Source organism: Anser brachyrhynchus (genome assembly GCF_964034855.1).
Source record: "Anser brachyrhynchus genome assembly, chromosome: 1".
Classification (NCBI taxonomy): domain Eukaryota; kingdom Metazoa; phylum Chordata; class Aves; order Anseriformes; family Anatidae; genus Anser; species Anser brachyrhynchus.
The window spans coordinates 47,601,370-47,617,947 of NC_137694.1; the positions used below are offsets into that span (position 1 = coordinate 47,601,370).

The following is a 16,578-nucleotide window of genomic DNA, read 5'->3' on the forward strand; positions in this document are numbered from 1 at the left end:
ATATTTTCTACTTTACTGCACAAAAAGTTAATCAGAGAAAGATATTAAACTGAGCGGAAGGGAACCTTCAGTAGTGTTTTTGACTGATGAACATGCACACTACTGGCCAGCTATGGATAAAACCATTACGAACTCCTGTTCAGAAATTAAGCAGCAGAAAAGGGCTGACAAAACTGACAATGGTTGCAGAACAAGTAGTGTGACTGCTGCTTTCTGTGGTGAAGCACCAAGAAGGCTTTTATGATCAATTAAGATTTTCTTGAAAATATAGCAGAGAATAATCTGAGCAGAACCCATAGGAAAGAAGAAATATTTAAATGATGGTAAAACATTGAAAGGGAAAGACTTTCTTTAACAAAATAGTTTTGAGCCTATTCTTGGCTAAACCAACCCTCTGGGTGTGCTTTACTGCACATCTTGTTACTGCTAACAGTACATTTGAGAAAAAAGTATTTTCCCAGTTGCATATAAACTATAAAAACTATATAAACTATAAAACTATATAAACTATATGCAACTTTTTTGTCATCCTTGGGTTCATGGATAGCCACCTCCCCCATCCGTATCCGTGTGGAAGATGAGCAAAGTCGATGTTTGATTAGGCAGTGCATGTCAGTCACACAGGTCAGGGTTTCCTTCCATGTCCAGAACTGCACAATGCCTGCACTTTCCTATTGTCTATGAATGATCTACTTCATAAAGTCTTTGAAAAGAAAACGTTGGATGTGAAAACTGCAATTCTTTCAAAGACTGAGGTCTAACAAAAGCAAAGCAAAACCAAAAGTGGCTTAACTGAACATTAAGAGAGAAGTACCTCAGCAGATTTCATCGGATGGAGTTCATCACCATGGAAGTTAATCTGTAACCCTATATCTTTTCCAGCTTGAAGAATTCTCCTAGTAGAATCCAGATCAAAGACTCCCTTCTCACAGAACACATCTATATTGTTAACATGTATTTCACCACTTAGTTTGAGTTCTTTCAGTTTAGGGAGATGGTTATGGATAATGTCATCTGCGGCTTCAGTAGCAGTTTTCCCTCTAACGAAAAGAAAATGTTAGACAGCCATAAGAACAACAATTTTGAAGCTTGGCAAATATTCAAATCATACATGCAATTACCAGATCATTTAGAAAATGATGCGAATACAAGTCACTCAACCTTCAGATTAAAAAATAAAAAAGATACTGTAATTTATGTACACTCAAACCATGGGTTACTTTCCATTCAAAAATATTAGACTATATTAGTATTTATTTTATAAGGTTGGTTTCTTTGGATGCTAACCAAGACATGGGACATTTAAAAACCAATACTTCTGCTTTCCTATTCATATATTCTGACCCACTTGTATTGTACCCAATACATGGGTACATACCCATGCACAACCATGTAAAATATGTAAATAATTATTTTAATGTCTTAAATGATATTCATGCAATATTTTTATGCAAGTATCAAAGCTCAAAGGATATGTGCAGCACAAATCATGATTTTAAATTTACCTCTCCTCCTTTTATGATATCATTCAGAGCAATAGGTAGATAACCATCTCTAAATCAGAGAGGCCTCCCGAGATTAGATCTGCCAATGTCAGAACCATTTATGAACCTCCTATTACACAAAAGATAACCCAGGAGAGATAGGTAAATGGCTCTGAAAGAACGAACAATCCCAAAATATGTAATAGAGTTAGTATTTTGCAATTTTAAGATCTGAAGATAAGTGACATACTACAGCTAAATGTCTGTGACAGCTCAATCCTCATTTCAGGCGCTGTAAAGCATGCACAGACCAGAACTGAGCAAGCGCCGTATGTGGGTGAGTTCAGGGTTTTACAGTGGCAGTAAATTCAAGAAGCCACAGTCTGCTCTGATTTACAAATGAGGTTGTGCAGTTATAAAGCAGCGTAAAACCTGGCACACTGCCCTTCTTTTGTTCACCTTTCACAGAAACAGTTCTTGGGCTTGCTCAGGCTCTTACCACGTCAAGCCTTCTCCCTTTTCTACTTTAGGCTCAGTAGTCTTTGGAGGAATTTGGACTTAAAAATTAGGACCACAGCCAAGACAAAACAGTCTTGATCTCATGTTTTGGGGGACATAATGCCCAAGAACTGAAAACTGACATTGTTCTAATGCAAGAAGCTTTTGTTCAAGAAATCACTTTGAAAATTCCTTCCTAAAGATGGAAAAGGGCCCAGTGAAGCCTTGCCAATAAATAAATAAATAAATAAAATTAGCAGCGGATATCCCCAAAATCATGAACTTCATTCAAAATGATGACTAGAGGAATGGTAAATCAGTTACTTCTTTGCCCCCCCTGCTCTGAGCCTGCTTTTTAGGTTCAATTCTTAAACAACCAGAAATACTCATAATCCAGAAGTTCTAATGCTGGAAACATTTCTGCAAGGGCAGATGGACAGGAACAAGCGTTAAGTACCTACAGCAAAAGAAAGCATTACTTTTTAAGACCTACATAAATCAGAAAGATTTAAGTAAAAACAGTCAAATCGATCTTAACCTTTTGTTTACATGATTTATGCATAACTACAGGACAGTTTTATGGAATATAATGATGAAAGAAAACTGGCATGAGCTTATGTGACTCGGAAGATGTCTGTTTAACAAATCCTAGAATCCACAAGCTCATCACTTATTTGTATCTGAATCCTTCAGAAGAGCAATTTCCAGCCCTAAACCTGTGGGCAATGTGTTCCCCTTGAGATCTTCCACTGTAACTGAAGCTGCAGGAAATTAAGAATTGAAAACTTGAGCTCAACAAATCATGATGCCGCCTTCAGCGTGTAACTTGCCCAGATGTTCATGAGCCAGTCAAAGGCAGAGGACCACCACTCTGAACATTCAGGCCTTATATCAGGGAAAACTGCAAAATTCTTCCTGGCCAGAATAAAAACCTGAGGCAGAATCTAAGTTTGACGGGTCAGAGAAAATGCAAGCAAAATATTCTGGACATGAGCATATGAAGAAAATAGAAGAGAATTTAACAAGACCCAGACTGGGAAACATAGATATATTGTTTCAAATATACTTCGTGATATTTTAGGAGAGATGGGCTGAAAATTTTCTGAAAACAACCAAATTTCAATGCGAAGTAGTAACATTGAAAAAGAGCGAGAAAAATTAAGTCATATTACTTTGGCACGGAATGAGCTCCACAGTACGTTGATGAAATGCCAATATCCATGGATTGCTTGGCACGTTCAATCACTCTAAGCATTTTAAGTTCTGTTTCTAAATTTAAGCCGTATCCACTCTTGCACTCAACCAAAGTAGATCCTGCTCTGCGCATGCGTTCAAGTCGGTGTTTGAAAGTATTGAACAGCTCTTCTTCTGTGGCTTTCCGAGTGTGTTCCACCGTAAAATGTATGCCTCCTCCAGCCTGGTGGATTTCCATATAGGAAGCGCCTGCCAGCTTGGGAGAAAAAAAGAAAACAAAAACAACACCACACACATACAATTAGCCATTAAGTGTGCATTTTCTCTCCAAGCAATTCTGTGAAGTCTCTGCAGTGAGAGAGGAAAAAGAGAAAAAAATATCCCCTTTAATCCTTCCTCCCTCCTTCTACCCTTCTCTCTCCCCTCCACCTAAGCAAAGAAATGATGTAAAAAGCTACATAAAAAGAATTATTCTGAAAACGTACTTCCCCCTAAGCCCAAGGGGAAAATCTATCTCTACCTTACAGATTCATTTATGTGGAAAAACAAGAAAGAAAGAAAAAAGACTTCAAGATTAAGATGGGAACAAAAGGTGACCTCCTGGATTGCCTCAATTAATGCCGAAGTACACCAAGACTGGCTGCAAAAGCTGCAGTTCCACTCCCCTTGCAGCCTATCAGTCCTCAAAAATCAGCCCTCCTCCCTCAGTTGTATTTCATGACAGAAATTATATTATTTTCTACATATGATAGACAGATGTCACTGGAAAGTAGAAAGAGTTATGCATTAAAAAAAAATAGAGAGAAAGAGAAATCCAGCTCTGTAATTTCATGCTGTTACCTTCATTGCAAACTCATGAACCCTATCACCAGCCCACACTGGATGTGTATGTGCATCTACCAGGCCTAAAGAAAACAAAGTGTACACTCAAGTTATTTCACCGTGTAAGAGAAAAGCATGAATATGCAAGCAAATTAAATGGACAACAGAAGCTCCCCTACAAAGCCTCTGTTGTTTACAGAGAAAGAAAAATCCAAAATGTCTCTAGGAAACTTGCTCAGTTTCTCATGTTGTTTTGATGATGTTTTATTTGTTGAAGTGATAAATTACAAACTTTGAAATTGTTTACTAGAGTTCATTTGGGTTCTTTGAAGAAAGCAAAGTGTTTATGCTGGGCTTAGCACTCTAGCACTTACTGTACCAATTGCCCACTTGCTCCAGTGGGAGCTTTTTCGAAGAGCTGTGAAACCAACACTACTGAATGCCGAAGTCCATTTCAAAAAAAAAAGAGGTCTAACAGCTCATGTGGTAATACCACCAGCAAAGTTTAAAATGCAATATACTTGCTCAGAACCAGGTAAAGTTTCAGAGTATGTGACAAACTCCTGTACTGCCCTTTGGCCTCCAACTATCTATGAACAGCACGGAGAGAGATGAAGCTCCACAGCTGAACAGCTGATGGAAAGGGTACAGAAAGAGACGTGAGATTTAAAAGTCACTCAGAGAACCCGCTACATTACAGCTGTGATCTACGATACAGATGAACAGATGTATGGGAAAACAATAGGAGACAGCTCCACCACAAAGCCAAAAGAAATATCCTGAGTGCTGCAACCCTACCTTTCCAACTGTCCTGAGGAGGAAGGTGCCATACTCTATCCCCCACCGCAAGATACTACCAAACCAGTACTGAACACAGCGGAAAAAGGACCAAGGAACGCTTAACATGTGTATTTTGCCTCTAAGCACTTGCAGCCTTTCTGCATTACATCAATATGACAAAATAAACCTACCCGGCAATATGCATTTCCCAGTGCAGTCAATTTTTCGTTCAAATGTTGCTCCTGAAAACTGATTGCGAATAACATCTGCCTGGCCCACAGCTTTTATATAACCATCTCTGTAAATAGACGATCAACAAAGGAATCTTGAATCTTTTTAAAAGTCAAGCTCCAAAAGTGGTCATTGAAAGAGCCCCTGAAGCAACAATTCTCTAGCAGCAGAGCAGGAACGTTGAGAATTGTTAGCAGGACTAAAGATGCACAGAGGAGGTGGCTTGCTAATCTTACGGAGGCACAGAAAATGATGGGTTATGCTACACATTTCTAGTTCTCTGCCGTAACACTTGCCTTGTCCTCTCCTTAGACTCCTTTATTAGGATGATACCTTGGTACTCTAACTTTTGCTAGACAATGTTATTATTCTCTTGTGGATCAGCAAATGTAACGCATTCCTCCAGCAAGTATCTGCAGGGCATTCTTCTCCTCAAGGAAGCCAGTGACGCTGCTATCCCACGCCTCCCTGGGAGGCATGGGGATAAATCTGCTCGGGGCTGATCTTCAGTTCAGCGGGCATTTTCTCAGGGTGGATCTGGAGGATTGTACTGGGGATACAGGACTGTGCTTGGCACAGGGCATGCCCCACATGCACGGGGCTCCACCTCGCCACACGAGTGGAGCTGCTGGGCTCTGTTCTTTAAGCCTTGCCTTTCTCCAGCTCTTTTCAGCCCATGGAGATAGCAGCCGGGAGTCATCACGGGCAGCGCGCTGAGGGCACCTCTACGCTAGGCAGCAGGGTTGCCAAGAGGCAGGCACGGTCACAGCCAGAGCGCTTAGGAACAGGAGAGGAGAGATGGAGTCGCATGCATTCGTTAACTGCAATTCTGTTAATTACACAAAGTGTTTATGTGATTGTTGCTAGTTCACGTCAGTTCGCCTAGAAATAAAGCGGAGACAGAACAGGGTGACAGTCACGATCAGCAACATCCTAGAAGTTATCATCAAGAGGCTAAGGATGTGCATATAGCATTAAAAAGTATGTTAGCAGGATACTGATTGAAATCATCGGAATTAAGAGAGCGCACTTCAAGGCATCGCTTCTTTTCTATCCCGCTGCACACACCGGAGCCCAAGCCTCACCCCAACCAGACCCCCCCGCCCCACGCTGCCCACCGGGGGCGAGGGGACCGAGCCGCCCTGCAGCCCGCCGGGCCGGCCACTCACTGTCCCACCACCAGGCTGGCGTTTTGGAGCACGGCCAGGCTCGCCATGCCCGCCCGCAGCAGGTACTTCTCGCCCCGGCCGCACACCAGCACCAGCTGCCGGGCGTTCTCCAGCAGCAGCCGGTACTCGCCCGCCATGGCAGCGGCAAATGGCGGCCGGGGGGCGGCCGCCGCTCGGCTCAAAGTCCCCCGGGGCGGTCCGCGAAATGGCGCCTCCCGCACCGAGGGGGGCTCCCTGGGGCGGCCCCCTTGGCAGGCAGGGCCGAAACCCGGTGCCCTGCTTCCCGAAGGGGCTGGGGCCGCCCCGGGGATGGGCGGCACGGCGCCCTCCCGGCCGGGCTAGCGGGGGCTGCGAGTGAAGCATCCCCGCCGTCACTTGGTGCCCGCTCGGCCCCTGACAGAAATTTGGGCTGGAAGCGTTTCGTGTTTTCTCAGGGTGCTGCTGGCAGGGTCACTGGGCTGCTGTCCCCATCACCGCGAGGCCCTGACCCCCGCAGGGGAATGGGGAGCTTCCGAGCTGGGTGCGTTTGCTGGCCTCGCCAGCCTGCCAGCTGCAGCCCCCGGGGGAGCGAAATGCCTCTCATCGCCCTGGATATTCAGGCAGACACTCATTTGTCCGGGTAGATAGTAATTTATCCGAGTCCACGATCAAAGGTTTGTTAGATTCTGCTGCCCCCTACAGAATTAGGGATGGGAGAGTCGGGGAACAAACGCTCTCAATGTGGATTTCCAGTTTTCTTCTGTCTTCAGATATTCATAGCGGGAGTAGGGCTCCAGTAATTCCCAGCTGGCAAACGGAGTGTATTTCTGAGTAGGTGGTCCCTCAAACACTTTTGTGATGGTGGTAATCTTCAGACACTATTATCTTTTAAAAAGGTGTTTGATGTATAATGCTTAAAACACACCTATGAGAGTACACATACTCCTGTATAGCAGAAACAGATGGATTTGTTGGCTCAAATACTGCACCACAGCATAGACTGTGTCTTCCTTCTGAGCATTCTCTCTCACTTGGCATACAAAAAGTGAACATGAGAGGTGGTGCTGTGCTGCTTCCAGGAGATCCTGCTGCTTGTTTTGGCTTTCCCTGGCAGTATCACAGTTTGTATGAAAACAGAAATTAAAGAGGAACCTCTCGAGAGAGTGATAGCGAGGGCAGGACACCGCCTGGGACGATGTTTCAGCAGCAGCGGTGGTGTGAGAGCTGGGGTGTGAGGAATGCAGTGCAGCACGCTGCGGTGGAGTCTGGCACTTGCCAGTTCAGCCCTGCCCATAAAAGCAGCAGAGAAGGGATGCTGCTGCTCCAGCTGAAGCACACCCCGGCACATAGCTCACCTCTTGTGTGGTGGGATGGCAGGCAAATAAAGAGGTCTAGAACGAGGACTGAACAGCTTCCTTGTTGCACTGTCTTAACAGCAATTTTTAAGTACTGCAGAATCACCTTCCTTGTATTCACGAGTATCTTTATTTTCAACCTTGTGTTCTGCTTGCAGAAAACTCACAGCTACGCATGTGTGTTTGTATTCACACATTGTATATAGTATGTGCTTTCTGTTGTTTTTCTGTTGAGGATTCTTCTCTTTAATAGGCAAGAAAATGAAGAACAAGGTCAATCTACTGCAAAGCCCAGGGTTTATGACATGCAGTGTCTGATATATTTTTTAAAGTACTACCCAGAGAGACAAAGCGGTTTCTAGGTTGCATCCTCAAGAAGTTCTTGAATTTCATACAAAAGAAGAGATTCTAAAAGTTGGGCTGTATTATAAAGACATTAATGTCAGAATTCACTGGAAGTAAAAACACGAAGACAGAGTGCCAGAGGAATCTACCAGGGGAACTGAGTTCGTTAAATGTAGTGCCTTTAAATCACTGCCTTAATGTTCCAGTAAAAGTGCTTTTTGAAAAATCTTAAAAATATAGTATCTAATAGTGTCTGATTATTTTTTTCTGCAAAATTGCATAGATATTGATAAAAGCAGTCAAAAGAATATAACTCCTTTCACAGTAACATATGGAAAGACAGTTCCTTGGGTCTTGGCCTACTGAAAAGGTGAGTGTTCTTAACTCAGCTTGAAGGATAATATCCTGTGCTCATAAGACTTTTATTATCTTTGGGCATTTTAAGTTTCTGGAGTTTGCCAGTTTTTGTTAGAAAATAACTCATTTCACTAAAAATTAAGCAAAGTAAGGTAGTAGAAAGAATACAGGTAGGAAAAGAAAAAAGTAAAGATACATGAAAAAGTAAATGGGATATCAGGTTATTAAGAGATTTCCTCTCTTCTTGATGGTGGTCATGCATAAATGTCTCAGTATTTTGATTCATTTCTCAGCAGCCCTTGCAAAAGCAAACAGAAAAGATGTGGCCACTTTCCAGCTGATGGGTACAGGATGTCTGTTCTGGAATATCAACAGCCCATTTTTAAGTTAGGGAGTGTCTGCCGCAGTTGGAACAGCATGCGCAAAATGCTCTCCCATTTATTTTGCTGCCAGAGATTTACTTAAAAAAAAAACAAAACAAAAAAACTTTTCTACTCATTTTAAACTGCTACAGGACCTTCCTTGTATGAAGATTTTTTCAGAGATATTTCTCAAACACCAACAAGCATTGCTGTGCTATGTTGAAGAACTCCCTCCCTTTAGGAGGGCAATCAGAGGAAGAATGCTTGCTATGAATCACAGGAAGGCTTTAGCTCTCTCTGTAAGGCAAAAACGTATTCTTTACCCTCAGGACGGTGACTTTAGCCTGCTGGCCATACACCCCAACTCGAGACATTTTTCCCATTCAGCTGAGGAACTACTCACATTGATTCACATACGCAGAATTTGTTCAGCATACACTAGTGCTTCCCAAAGTTATTCTGAAAAGCTGTAAGACTGCCGTGATGATGGCACCACCTAAATTCAGTGCTCACTTTACCCACCTCACCTCCAGCCCCCCTTCCTCCAGAGGAGCAGCTTTCAGTCAGTGCCAGGCCACTCCAGGCAAGGAAGCAGCTGGATGCTAAGATGACAGTCCCAAGCTTCTTCCCCTCTAATACTGATACTGCTGTAATTATCAGTGAGAACATGGAAAAGGCACTACTTTGCATTACGTGTATGCTAAACTAGGCGTGCTGTATCATAAACCAGACATGGGTTTGCCCCTCCTTACTGCTACTTAAAATGTTCTAGAACACACCGAACACATTTGCTCTACTTGTTTGGAGGTTTCCTAAGTCCATCACTGATTTAAAAGTACTGATTTATTCATGTACTAGTGCTTGTTTTAGCTTAAACGGCTCATTTCCCTTTCCCAATGGGATTGTAAGATACTTCTTCAGAAGAATTGTGAAGTAAGCCTTCAGGCTGCCAAAAAGGAGCTGATTTGAATAATGAAAGCCTTTCGCAAGTACATCCAACGTGACTGTTCACTCCTTCTGGCAACCTGCAGCTGTAAATATTAGAGGAGCATGTGCATAGCCACAGGGATGACTTCCATCACAAGAAACAGGGCAATTTTTCTCTGCAGTATCTGTCCCAAAAGCTTTTTTTTTTCTTCCCCCAATATACATAATCAGTATTATATCCAAATCCAGCCCAAAGCATCTGCCACTCTTTCACACCAGTCATTGACCAAAGGACATATACAATCCTCACTTAAGTGCAGGGAGACCCGCACTCAGTTTGTGCCCACCTCAGTTACCATGTTACGTGGAGCTTTTTCATGCACTCCAAGACGCTCTGAGAAGGGAGACAACATCATTTCTGCTTCTCAGTAGAAAATAAGGTGCAGCTGCTTGCTCACAATTCAGTAAGCCACACTGATACCAGGGTCTGGTTCTATGTTCTGTGCCAGTGAGATTTACTTCCACAGCTGGGCATCTCATTTTGCTCTATTTTCCCCATCTGTAAAATGGGAAGAATCCATCTGGATTTGATAACGGGACTAGAAATGATTGCTGGTAAGAGCAGGGCCAAAGCAACACGCAATTTAAATCCATGAACGCTACCTCTAGCTGTTTGGGTTCTGGTATGCAGAACGCCCCGCCAGCCACCTGCAGGTAGATTCAGAGCTCCATCAGACCCCGTCACACAGCGCAGTTCTGGCTGGCAGCACTGGCAAGGCAGCGGCCTCCTTTCAACAGGAAGTGCAGACAGGTAAGGAACAGGTTCAGTTAACCTGTGTTTGCTTTCAACATTTTAAAACTGGCTATTGTGTTCTTGCCAAAACTTTAGTATCCTGGATGCCTGATAACAAAGAGGGCTTTTTAATTTTTTTGGAGATACGAGAGACTGAGAATACATTCTCATTTTGCACTGCGTTGTTTTAACTCTATTAATGCCATTTAAGTTCATGGACCTTTATAGCTGCTGAGTCTTTTGTTTGTGTGGTTACTAGCTACAGAGTTTATAGAAATTTGCCCTGCCTTAAAAATGGTTCTACAACCACACTTCAAGCTTCATGGCTCAAAGAAGCGCAATATTACTGCGGGACACTGTGGTATAATATCAATTTCCCACCTATATTGAAGTCTTTGAACTCTTTCCAAGTAGTTTAGAAACCAATATAAAGATTAAGTGCATTTAGATAGTAACTACATACACACTGTAAAGCATACGCACATCTGTGTTTTCCCATGTTCCAGATGGAAAGACAACTGGTAGTTTGTTCACAGCCTTCAGCCATTAAGCAGAGAAAACAACTAAGAATGAGGGTCCTGCAAACAGTGAAGACGACTTAGTTTTTCATGTAGAGGTGAAACTTAGTTTCTGCTTAAACAAGGCTACACAGCATTGTATCTACATCCTCCTCATCCAGCTATTTAGAACAATCAGTCTGTGGCAAGTGCAACAGGATATTTACGATTTTCTGTTGCTAATTCTACAGCCCATATTATTATCATTAGAGAGAAAAAGCTATTCCTGCAGCCCCTTCAATTTACTCAGAACCTTCTGCCATTCCAAGCAGAAAGTCACATACACAAAGTTCTTTACCTCCCATTATAGGATGGTCTGCGCCACAGCCTGACAGCAGAGTGCTGGCACTGACACTAAACTGAGCTGACACAAGAATTAATCATCTGTTTTCTAATGGATTAGATAGTTGTGTCCATCTAAAAAGCAGACAACTTTGCATATTTAACCCATTCTGGGAACCATTTAAATTCAAGTATTTCACTTGAAAAAAGAGGCACTTGTTGACACGAGTAATAAAAACTTTTGGTTGTGGTTTGTTTTTTTTGTTTGGTTGGTTTTTTAAGTACTCACGTTTCATTCTACAATTTTCAGTTTTAAGTTGAAATAATTGCCTGTTCCACCAGCATTGGTTTTTTGGACATCAACAGAAGATTAGAGACTTTTTAAAGGGTTAACTTCCCCCATGTTAGAATACAACAACAACAACACGTAAACACCTTATTACAAAGCTGTGGAAAATAAAAAAAAAAAGAAAAAAGTTTATTTCCAGATATACAAAACACCTATTCTCTCATTTCTCCATCTTCTTCCTCTTCTTCCACACCTCTGATGTACAAAACATTATTGCACCTGTAAATAGAACCAAGAATTACCTTAGCTGAAAGCATTTCAGTTTCCCCCACGTATACACTGCTTTAAGCGTTTTCCTACTTGACTGCGACCTGGCAACAGCCAAATCCTGCCTAACAAACTGCTGCTGTTGACCTTGTGCAGTTTTTCCAATAAGTTCATTTTAAATACGAAAAAAGTTTATAGAAATAGTAAATAGCAATGTACAAAAAATGTTTGCATTTGGGTCAACAGTTATGGGCAATACCTGTGATTTCCAAGCATGCAAAATGTCTGCAGCCACAACAGTAAATCAGATATCCTAACATATACTCTACCACAGACAAGAGATTAATAGATCTGCAGTAACCTTGAGAGGCATTTAATTACTTGAACAAGGGCTCATAAGAACTTCTTTACAAATGCTTTTACCTTCCTCGCTCAGATAGAGCCTCAGCTTAAAAGTTATGATCTTTGTACGTTTCAGTAGCGCTCTGCACTTCAGAATAGACGAGACACGCAGCACCTAGTACTACAAGTTTTAACGCACGTAGCAAGAAAAGGTTTGGCAAGACCCTGCCTCCGCCACATGTACCCCAATTACCTTATCAAAACTTCGCCCAGGTGTCCCGACAGCGCCCCGTCTATGTACTCCTCTGTGTTGGCAAGCTTGGGAAGAAAAGCACCACCAAAGTTACCGCGAAGGAGACGTGCCCCAGCACGCCACCGCTTTACCCTGCGGCCCTCAGAGACCGGAGGAGGCCGCCCCCGGCCCCCCAAACCGCCCCCGGCCCCCCAAAACCGCCCCTCACCTGCATGTTCATGTAGCCGTCGACGGAGACGAGGTAGCCCTTGTACTCCATCCCCCACTTGAGCTTCACCATCACCGGCTTCCCCGTCAGCCCGTTCAGGAACGGCTTGGGGTTGAGGGGCAGGCTCTGAGGGGACACCGCCGGTCAGCACCGCCCGCCCGCGGCCCCCCCCCCGCCCCGGGACCGTTAACGGACGCCGCCCGCCCGCGCGCTCCCCCCCCCTTCCCGCGCCGCCCTCACCATGGCAACGGGCGCGCGGCGAGGCCCGAGCAGCGCGGGGCGCACGCGGGAACGGCGGGAGAATGGGAGGCGGCGCCGCGGCCGCTTCCACTTCCGCCGGGCGCCGCGCCGACCTCTAACCCCTCACCCCGCCCCGCAGCGCCACCGTAGGAAAAAGCGCGGCCTCCCATTGGCTCGGCCGGGCCGCGCGCTCTACCCCATTGGTCGAGCCGGCCGCCCCCCGCCCCTCCCCAGCCAATAGCGGGTGCCGCGTGCCGCTCCGCTGTCGCAGTTAGCGCCGTGGGCGCCGTGGGCGCCGCCATTTCGCACAGGCGGCGGGGCCGGCCGCTTGTCCCCGCGTCCCGTCCTCGGCGCTGCCCCGGGGCCGCCCCCGGGCCCTGTGAGGCCGGCGGAGGCCTCGCGCCCCGGCCGCCGGGTGTCGCCCCCCACCTGGTGGCGCCGCTGCCCGCTCCGCCTCCGTGCGGCTGCGGCGCCGCCAGGTGGCACCCGTTCGTGTACAGGACTTCTGTGCACACCTGCGCGTCTCCGTGCTGCGCCTTCAGGGGCAGTAGGCGTGAGGGTCTGGGGGGCGGGTGGGCGCTGCCCCTGCGAGCGCTCTGCCCAGCCTCGTTTGACGCTGAGGTGGAGAAGTTGCCAGAACTCTCCTTGGCTGCGGAGAGCATCATCCCCTTCACGCTCCTGAAACCTCGGCCCTGCTGCTGTAGCGTTTGTGGCTGCTAACCTTGGGCAGGCAAATAAATGAGACAAACTTTGTGCTGTCTGTTAGTTTGTCGTGTCTATACTGATGTCTGTGTTAAGCTATGCCTAACATCCTCATAAGCCACAATATATATGTATGCTTCTGCATACAGAACATGCAGGACCATAAATAAAATATCCTTAGTATATTCAATGCTGAACACGAAAAGCACGTGCATTCAGTAAATAACCTTTCTGTAACAGATCTGTTCAATTTTTCATGCACGTTACCTTCCAAAGGACAGACTAGTGCCCACGTGTTGAAAGCAAAGCCATCATCACCTGCATTTATCTGAGTGTTTAGTGCTGTTGATTCAGAGAGTCTGTCTTTTCCAGATCCAGACTGTCTCCAGGTCTACATACAGTGGCTAGGATACTTTTATGGATGGGTAGGAGTAAGAGTGGGAATTATGATTCTTTTGAGCCATCAAGCGTCAGAAGTGCACTCAGGTACTTGTTTCTTTGGTCATTTAAAACAAGTGATTTTCTTCATGTATTGGCTGGGCGACAGACACAACATCAAAATTAAGCCAATAGGCTTTCTGACAGCAAGACACAGTGGGCCAGCTGAAGGAGTAATTACTTGTAAGTTTTCTGCAAGGAAGCTTGAGTTGAGAATATATAGGAAAAGTTTAAACACTGTGGGAAATGACGTATATAGCAATTTTTTTCATGTCTTTTGGAGTAAAGAATAGTGGATTTCAAGTGATAACATGTACAAGGTGGCAGAGTGCAATGAGTCCAGTGTGAGTCTCAGTTAAAATCATGTTGTGGGAGTCATTTTTGCACTTTCCTGTCAATCGTTAAAGATAAATATGTATATTTGTGAATGACAGTGTAGCAGTTTAGGTACTTTATCTGTAAACAACACTTCTTATTTTCAGGTGTTGAAGCAATTTTGATCACAAATGTCTCCTACTTGTGTTGGAAAAACTGTCTGTGTACCAAGAAATACAGGGCCGATTACTTTCAGTTTTTCATACACTCAGTTCCTCTGATAGATGAGTAAATATTCCAGCCCTGTTGTTATTAAAATCACCAACAAATAGAAGAATTTCCCAGGGTCACAGATATCAGTATTGAAGTCAAAGTAGAGAGTGGGAGTGCTTGACTTCTAGTTTCATAATCAGTGCATGAATTCATGTGTCGGTAATCTCTTCAGCTGTTGCCTGGGTGTTGCGTGGTGGTAGGGTAGAAAGAAGTACCGAAGCACAGAACGCATGACTACATCTGGTATAGGTGACTGGGTAACTTGGTTAATCAGGAAACAAGATTGCTTTTCCTCCCCCTCCATGAGGAATTTGCTGTTTACTTTGTTGACTGAATCATTCTGAGTCAGAGATGGTTTGCTTACGTGGGTCTTCTCCTGACCTTCAGCACAGGAGTGAATTTCACCTTTTGTCCTCGTTGTGTTTCCCCATGTAATAGGGGAAGTAATAGTTTGCATTCTTTTCTGACTTTGGGTCAGGGTATTTAGGATGTTGCTCAACAGGAAATGAACAGGAAAGAGTTTTTGTTGTAGATTAATACAAACCTTAGATCTTGGGTGGATGGATAGGATTCCTTGTACAGCTCAGGAGTGGGCATTTAGCACGACTGCCTACACTTTGTTCCTAAGGAAATGCGTTAAGCAGCGGGTCGTCCAATGGCAGCAGCATGTCTGGTGGAGGGACACATTAGACAGTGTTATCTGTGTAAGTGCAAATCTTCACTGACATCATTAAAACACCATGTCACCCAAATACTGGGCAGAGGGGACTGGCTCCTGTGCTCTCACATTGCTGAGAGAAAGCTGAGCTGTCCAAAAATATTTCCTGATTGAGCTGAGTTTACTGAGACAGGAACTCCCTGCAATAACCCCATGCTGCCTGTCGTAAACACATTTCTTAAGGAAACTTCCAGAGCTGCCTTGCGTTCCAAATTCTGGACTGCGCATGGTGTGACCATCCCACATCTTTTCTAAGGCAATGACAGTGTAAATAAGGTTTTGCTCTGCTGCACTGTTCTCCCACATTGAGCAAGTCACTTTTGATATCACACAGTTCATCTTCACTGGAGTAGTAGCAGTGCCAACTTTGACATCACACCGTAGACACCTTGAGATAACAGAAGGTTTGTTGTTCATACTGAAATGGGAAATCAGCTCTTTCCCGTAAATTTTCTGTAGAAAGTGTCAGATGAAAATAAGAAGACTAAAATTTTGTCTAAAAATCTTTTCAACTAAGAAAACCAATTTTTTCATATACAGTAAGATCTGAATCAACTCTTGGTGACTTGGGGAACTGCTGTGGTAGTATGCGTAGGTTGTCCACAACCCTTATGTGAGGTATAATCATCACCTTCTGGGGCTTTGCCATGATAGTTTCTCTTCAAGCAGTTGACTTTCACAGAGATTTCTACCAGTAAAACATCTTTTTCCTGACAACTTGTCTTTTTTAATGGCACTGTCTGTGACCAAATCTCCATGAATGTGGCAATAACCACCCATCGCAGGCCTTCACCAGGGATGTGGACTGGGCTCCAGTGGGTGGTGACATCCAGAACAGGGCCTGCAAGTTGTCTGAGATCCCCACCACCTAAAACCAAGCTAATCTGTGAGGCAGGCATACAGAATCTAAGGCATCACTCTGCCTTTTTCCTGCATACTGGGGTTGGTATGAAAGGAGGCTGGGGGGTGGTAGGTGTGTGCTAACAAGAGCCCAGGTCTTGGTGGAGTCATAAAAATTTGTTGCCCCCCACAAGGAGGGTTTCTGGAGCAGCTCTGCAATGAACTTTCCAGCAGGCTAAACTGTGCTGAGGAGCAGGGGGAGCGCTCGGATGCTATGTAATGGGTATTGTACAGGATTATGAGAACATTAAAGCCTCCTTTTATGCATATTGAAAACCTTTATTTGTTCGTGCAAATAGTAGTCATGCGAATTATGCCGCTACACTAAAGGGAGGCCCTTTAAGAATGTGTCTCTGAAAACATGGACTCCTTTGCCAAGAAATAATGGGACTTCCTTAATTATCAGCTGTTATCTTCTGGTTTTGGCAAACTTTTGTTGCTTTATGTGCTGTTGTTTCTTTTATGTTTTGACATTAATGAATTGGAATTGAAGTTATG

General features: G+C 44.3%; 2 protein-coding genes across 6 annotated transcripts in view; both read right to left on the reverse strand.

Moving 5' to 3' along the window:
* Positions 1 to 10,402, reverse strand: part of AMDHD1 (amidohydrolase domain containing 1) — a 20,778-nt gene extending 10,376 nt beyond the window's left edge. For 2 of the 5 annotated variants that reach the window (XR_013954700.1, XM_080603869.1), the window contains exons 1-5: positions 6,179 to 7,298; positions 4,970 to 5,076; positions 4,017 to 4,081; positions 3,155 to 3,432; positions 815 to 1,040 (exon numbers count right to left, since the gene is read on the reverse strand). Coding sequence is in view for 4 of the 5 variants with exons in the window: in XM_080603869.1 (XP_080459995.1) it covers positions 815 to 1,040; positions 3,155 to 3,432; positions 4,017 to 4,081; positions 4,970 to 5,076; positions 6,179 to 6,315 (813 nt within the window). In the remaining variant the exon portion in view is untranslated. Of the gene's footprint in view, positions 1 to 814; positions 1,041 to 3,154; positions 3,433 to 4,016; positions 4,082 to 4,969; positions 5,077 to 6,178 lie in introns of all 5 variants that reach the window. The other 3 variants (XM_080603871.1, XM_080603870.1, XM_080603872.1) reach the window with 3 other exon arrangements.
* A 1,175-nt stretch (positions 10,403 to 11,577) lies between these two features.
* On the reverse strand, positions 11,578 to 12,890 carry SNRPF (small nuclear ribonucleoprotein polypeptide F). The gene is made up of 4 exons (XM_080603912.1): positions 12,735 to 12,890; positions 12,495 to 12,620; positions 12,287 to 12,351; positions 11,578 to 11,703 (listed from the first exon to the last, which is right to left on the reverse strand). Exons 1-4 carry the CDS (start codon positions 12,735 to 12,737, stop codon positions 11,637 to 11,639), a joined length of 261 nt encoding a protein of 86 aa, XP_080460038.1. The 5' UTR covers positions 12,738 to 12,890; the 3' UTR covers positions 11,578 to 11,636.
* Between the last annotated feature and the right edge of the window lie 3,688 nt (positions 12,891 to 16,578).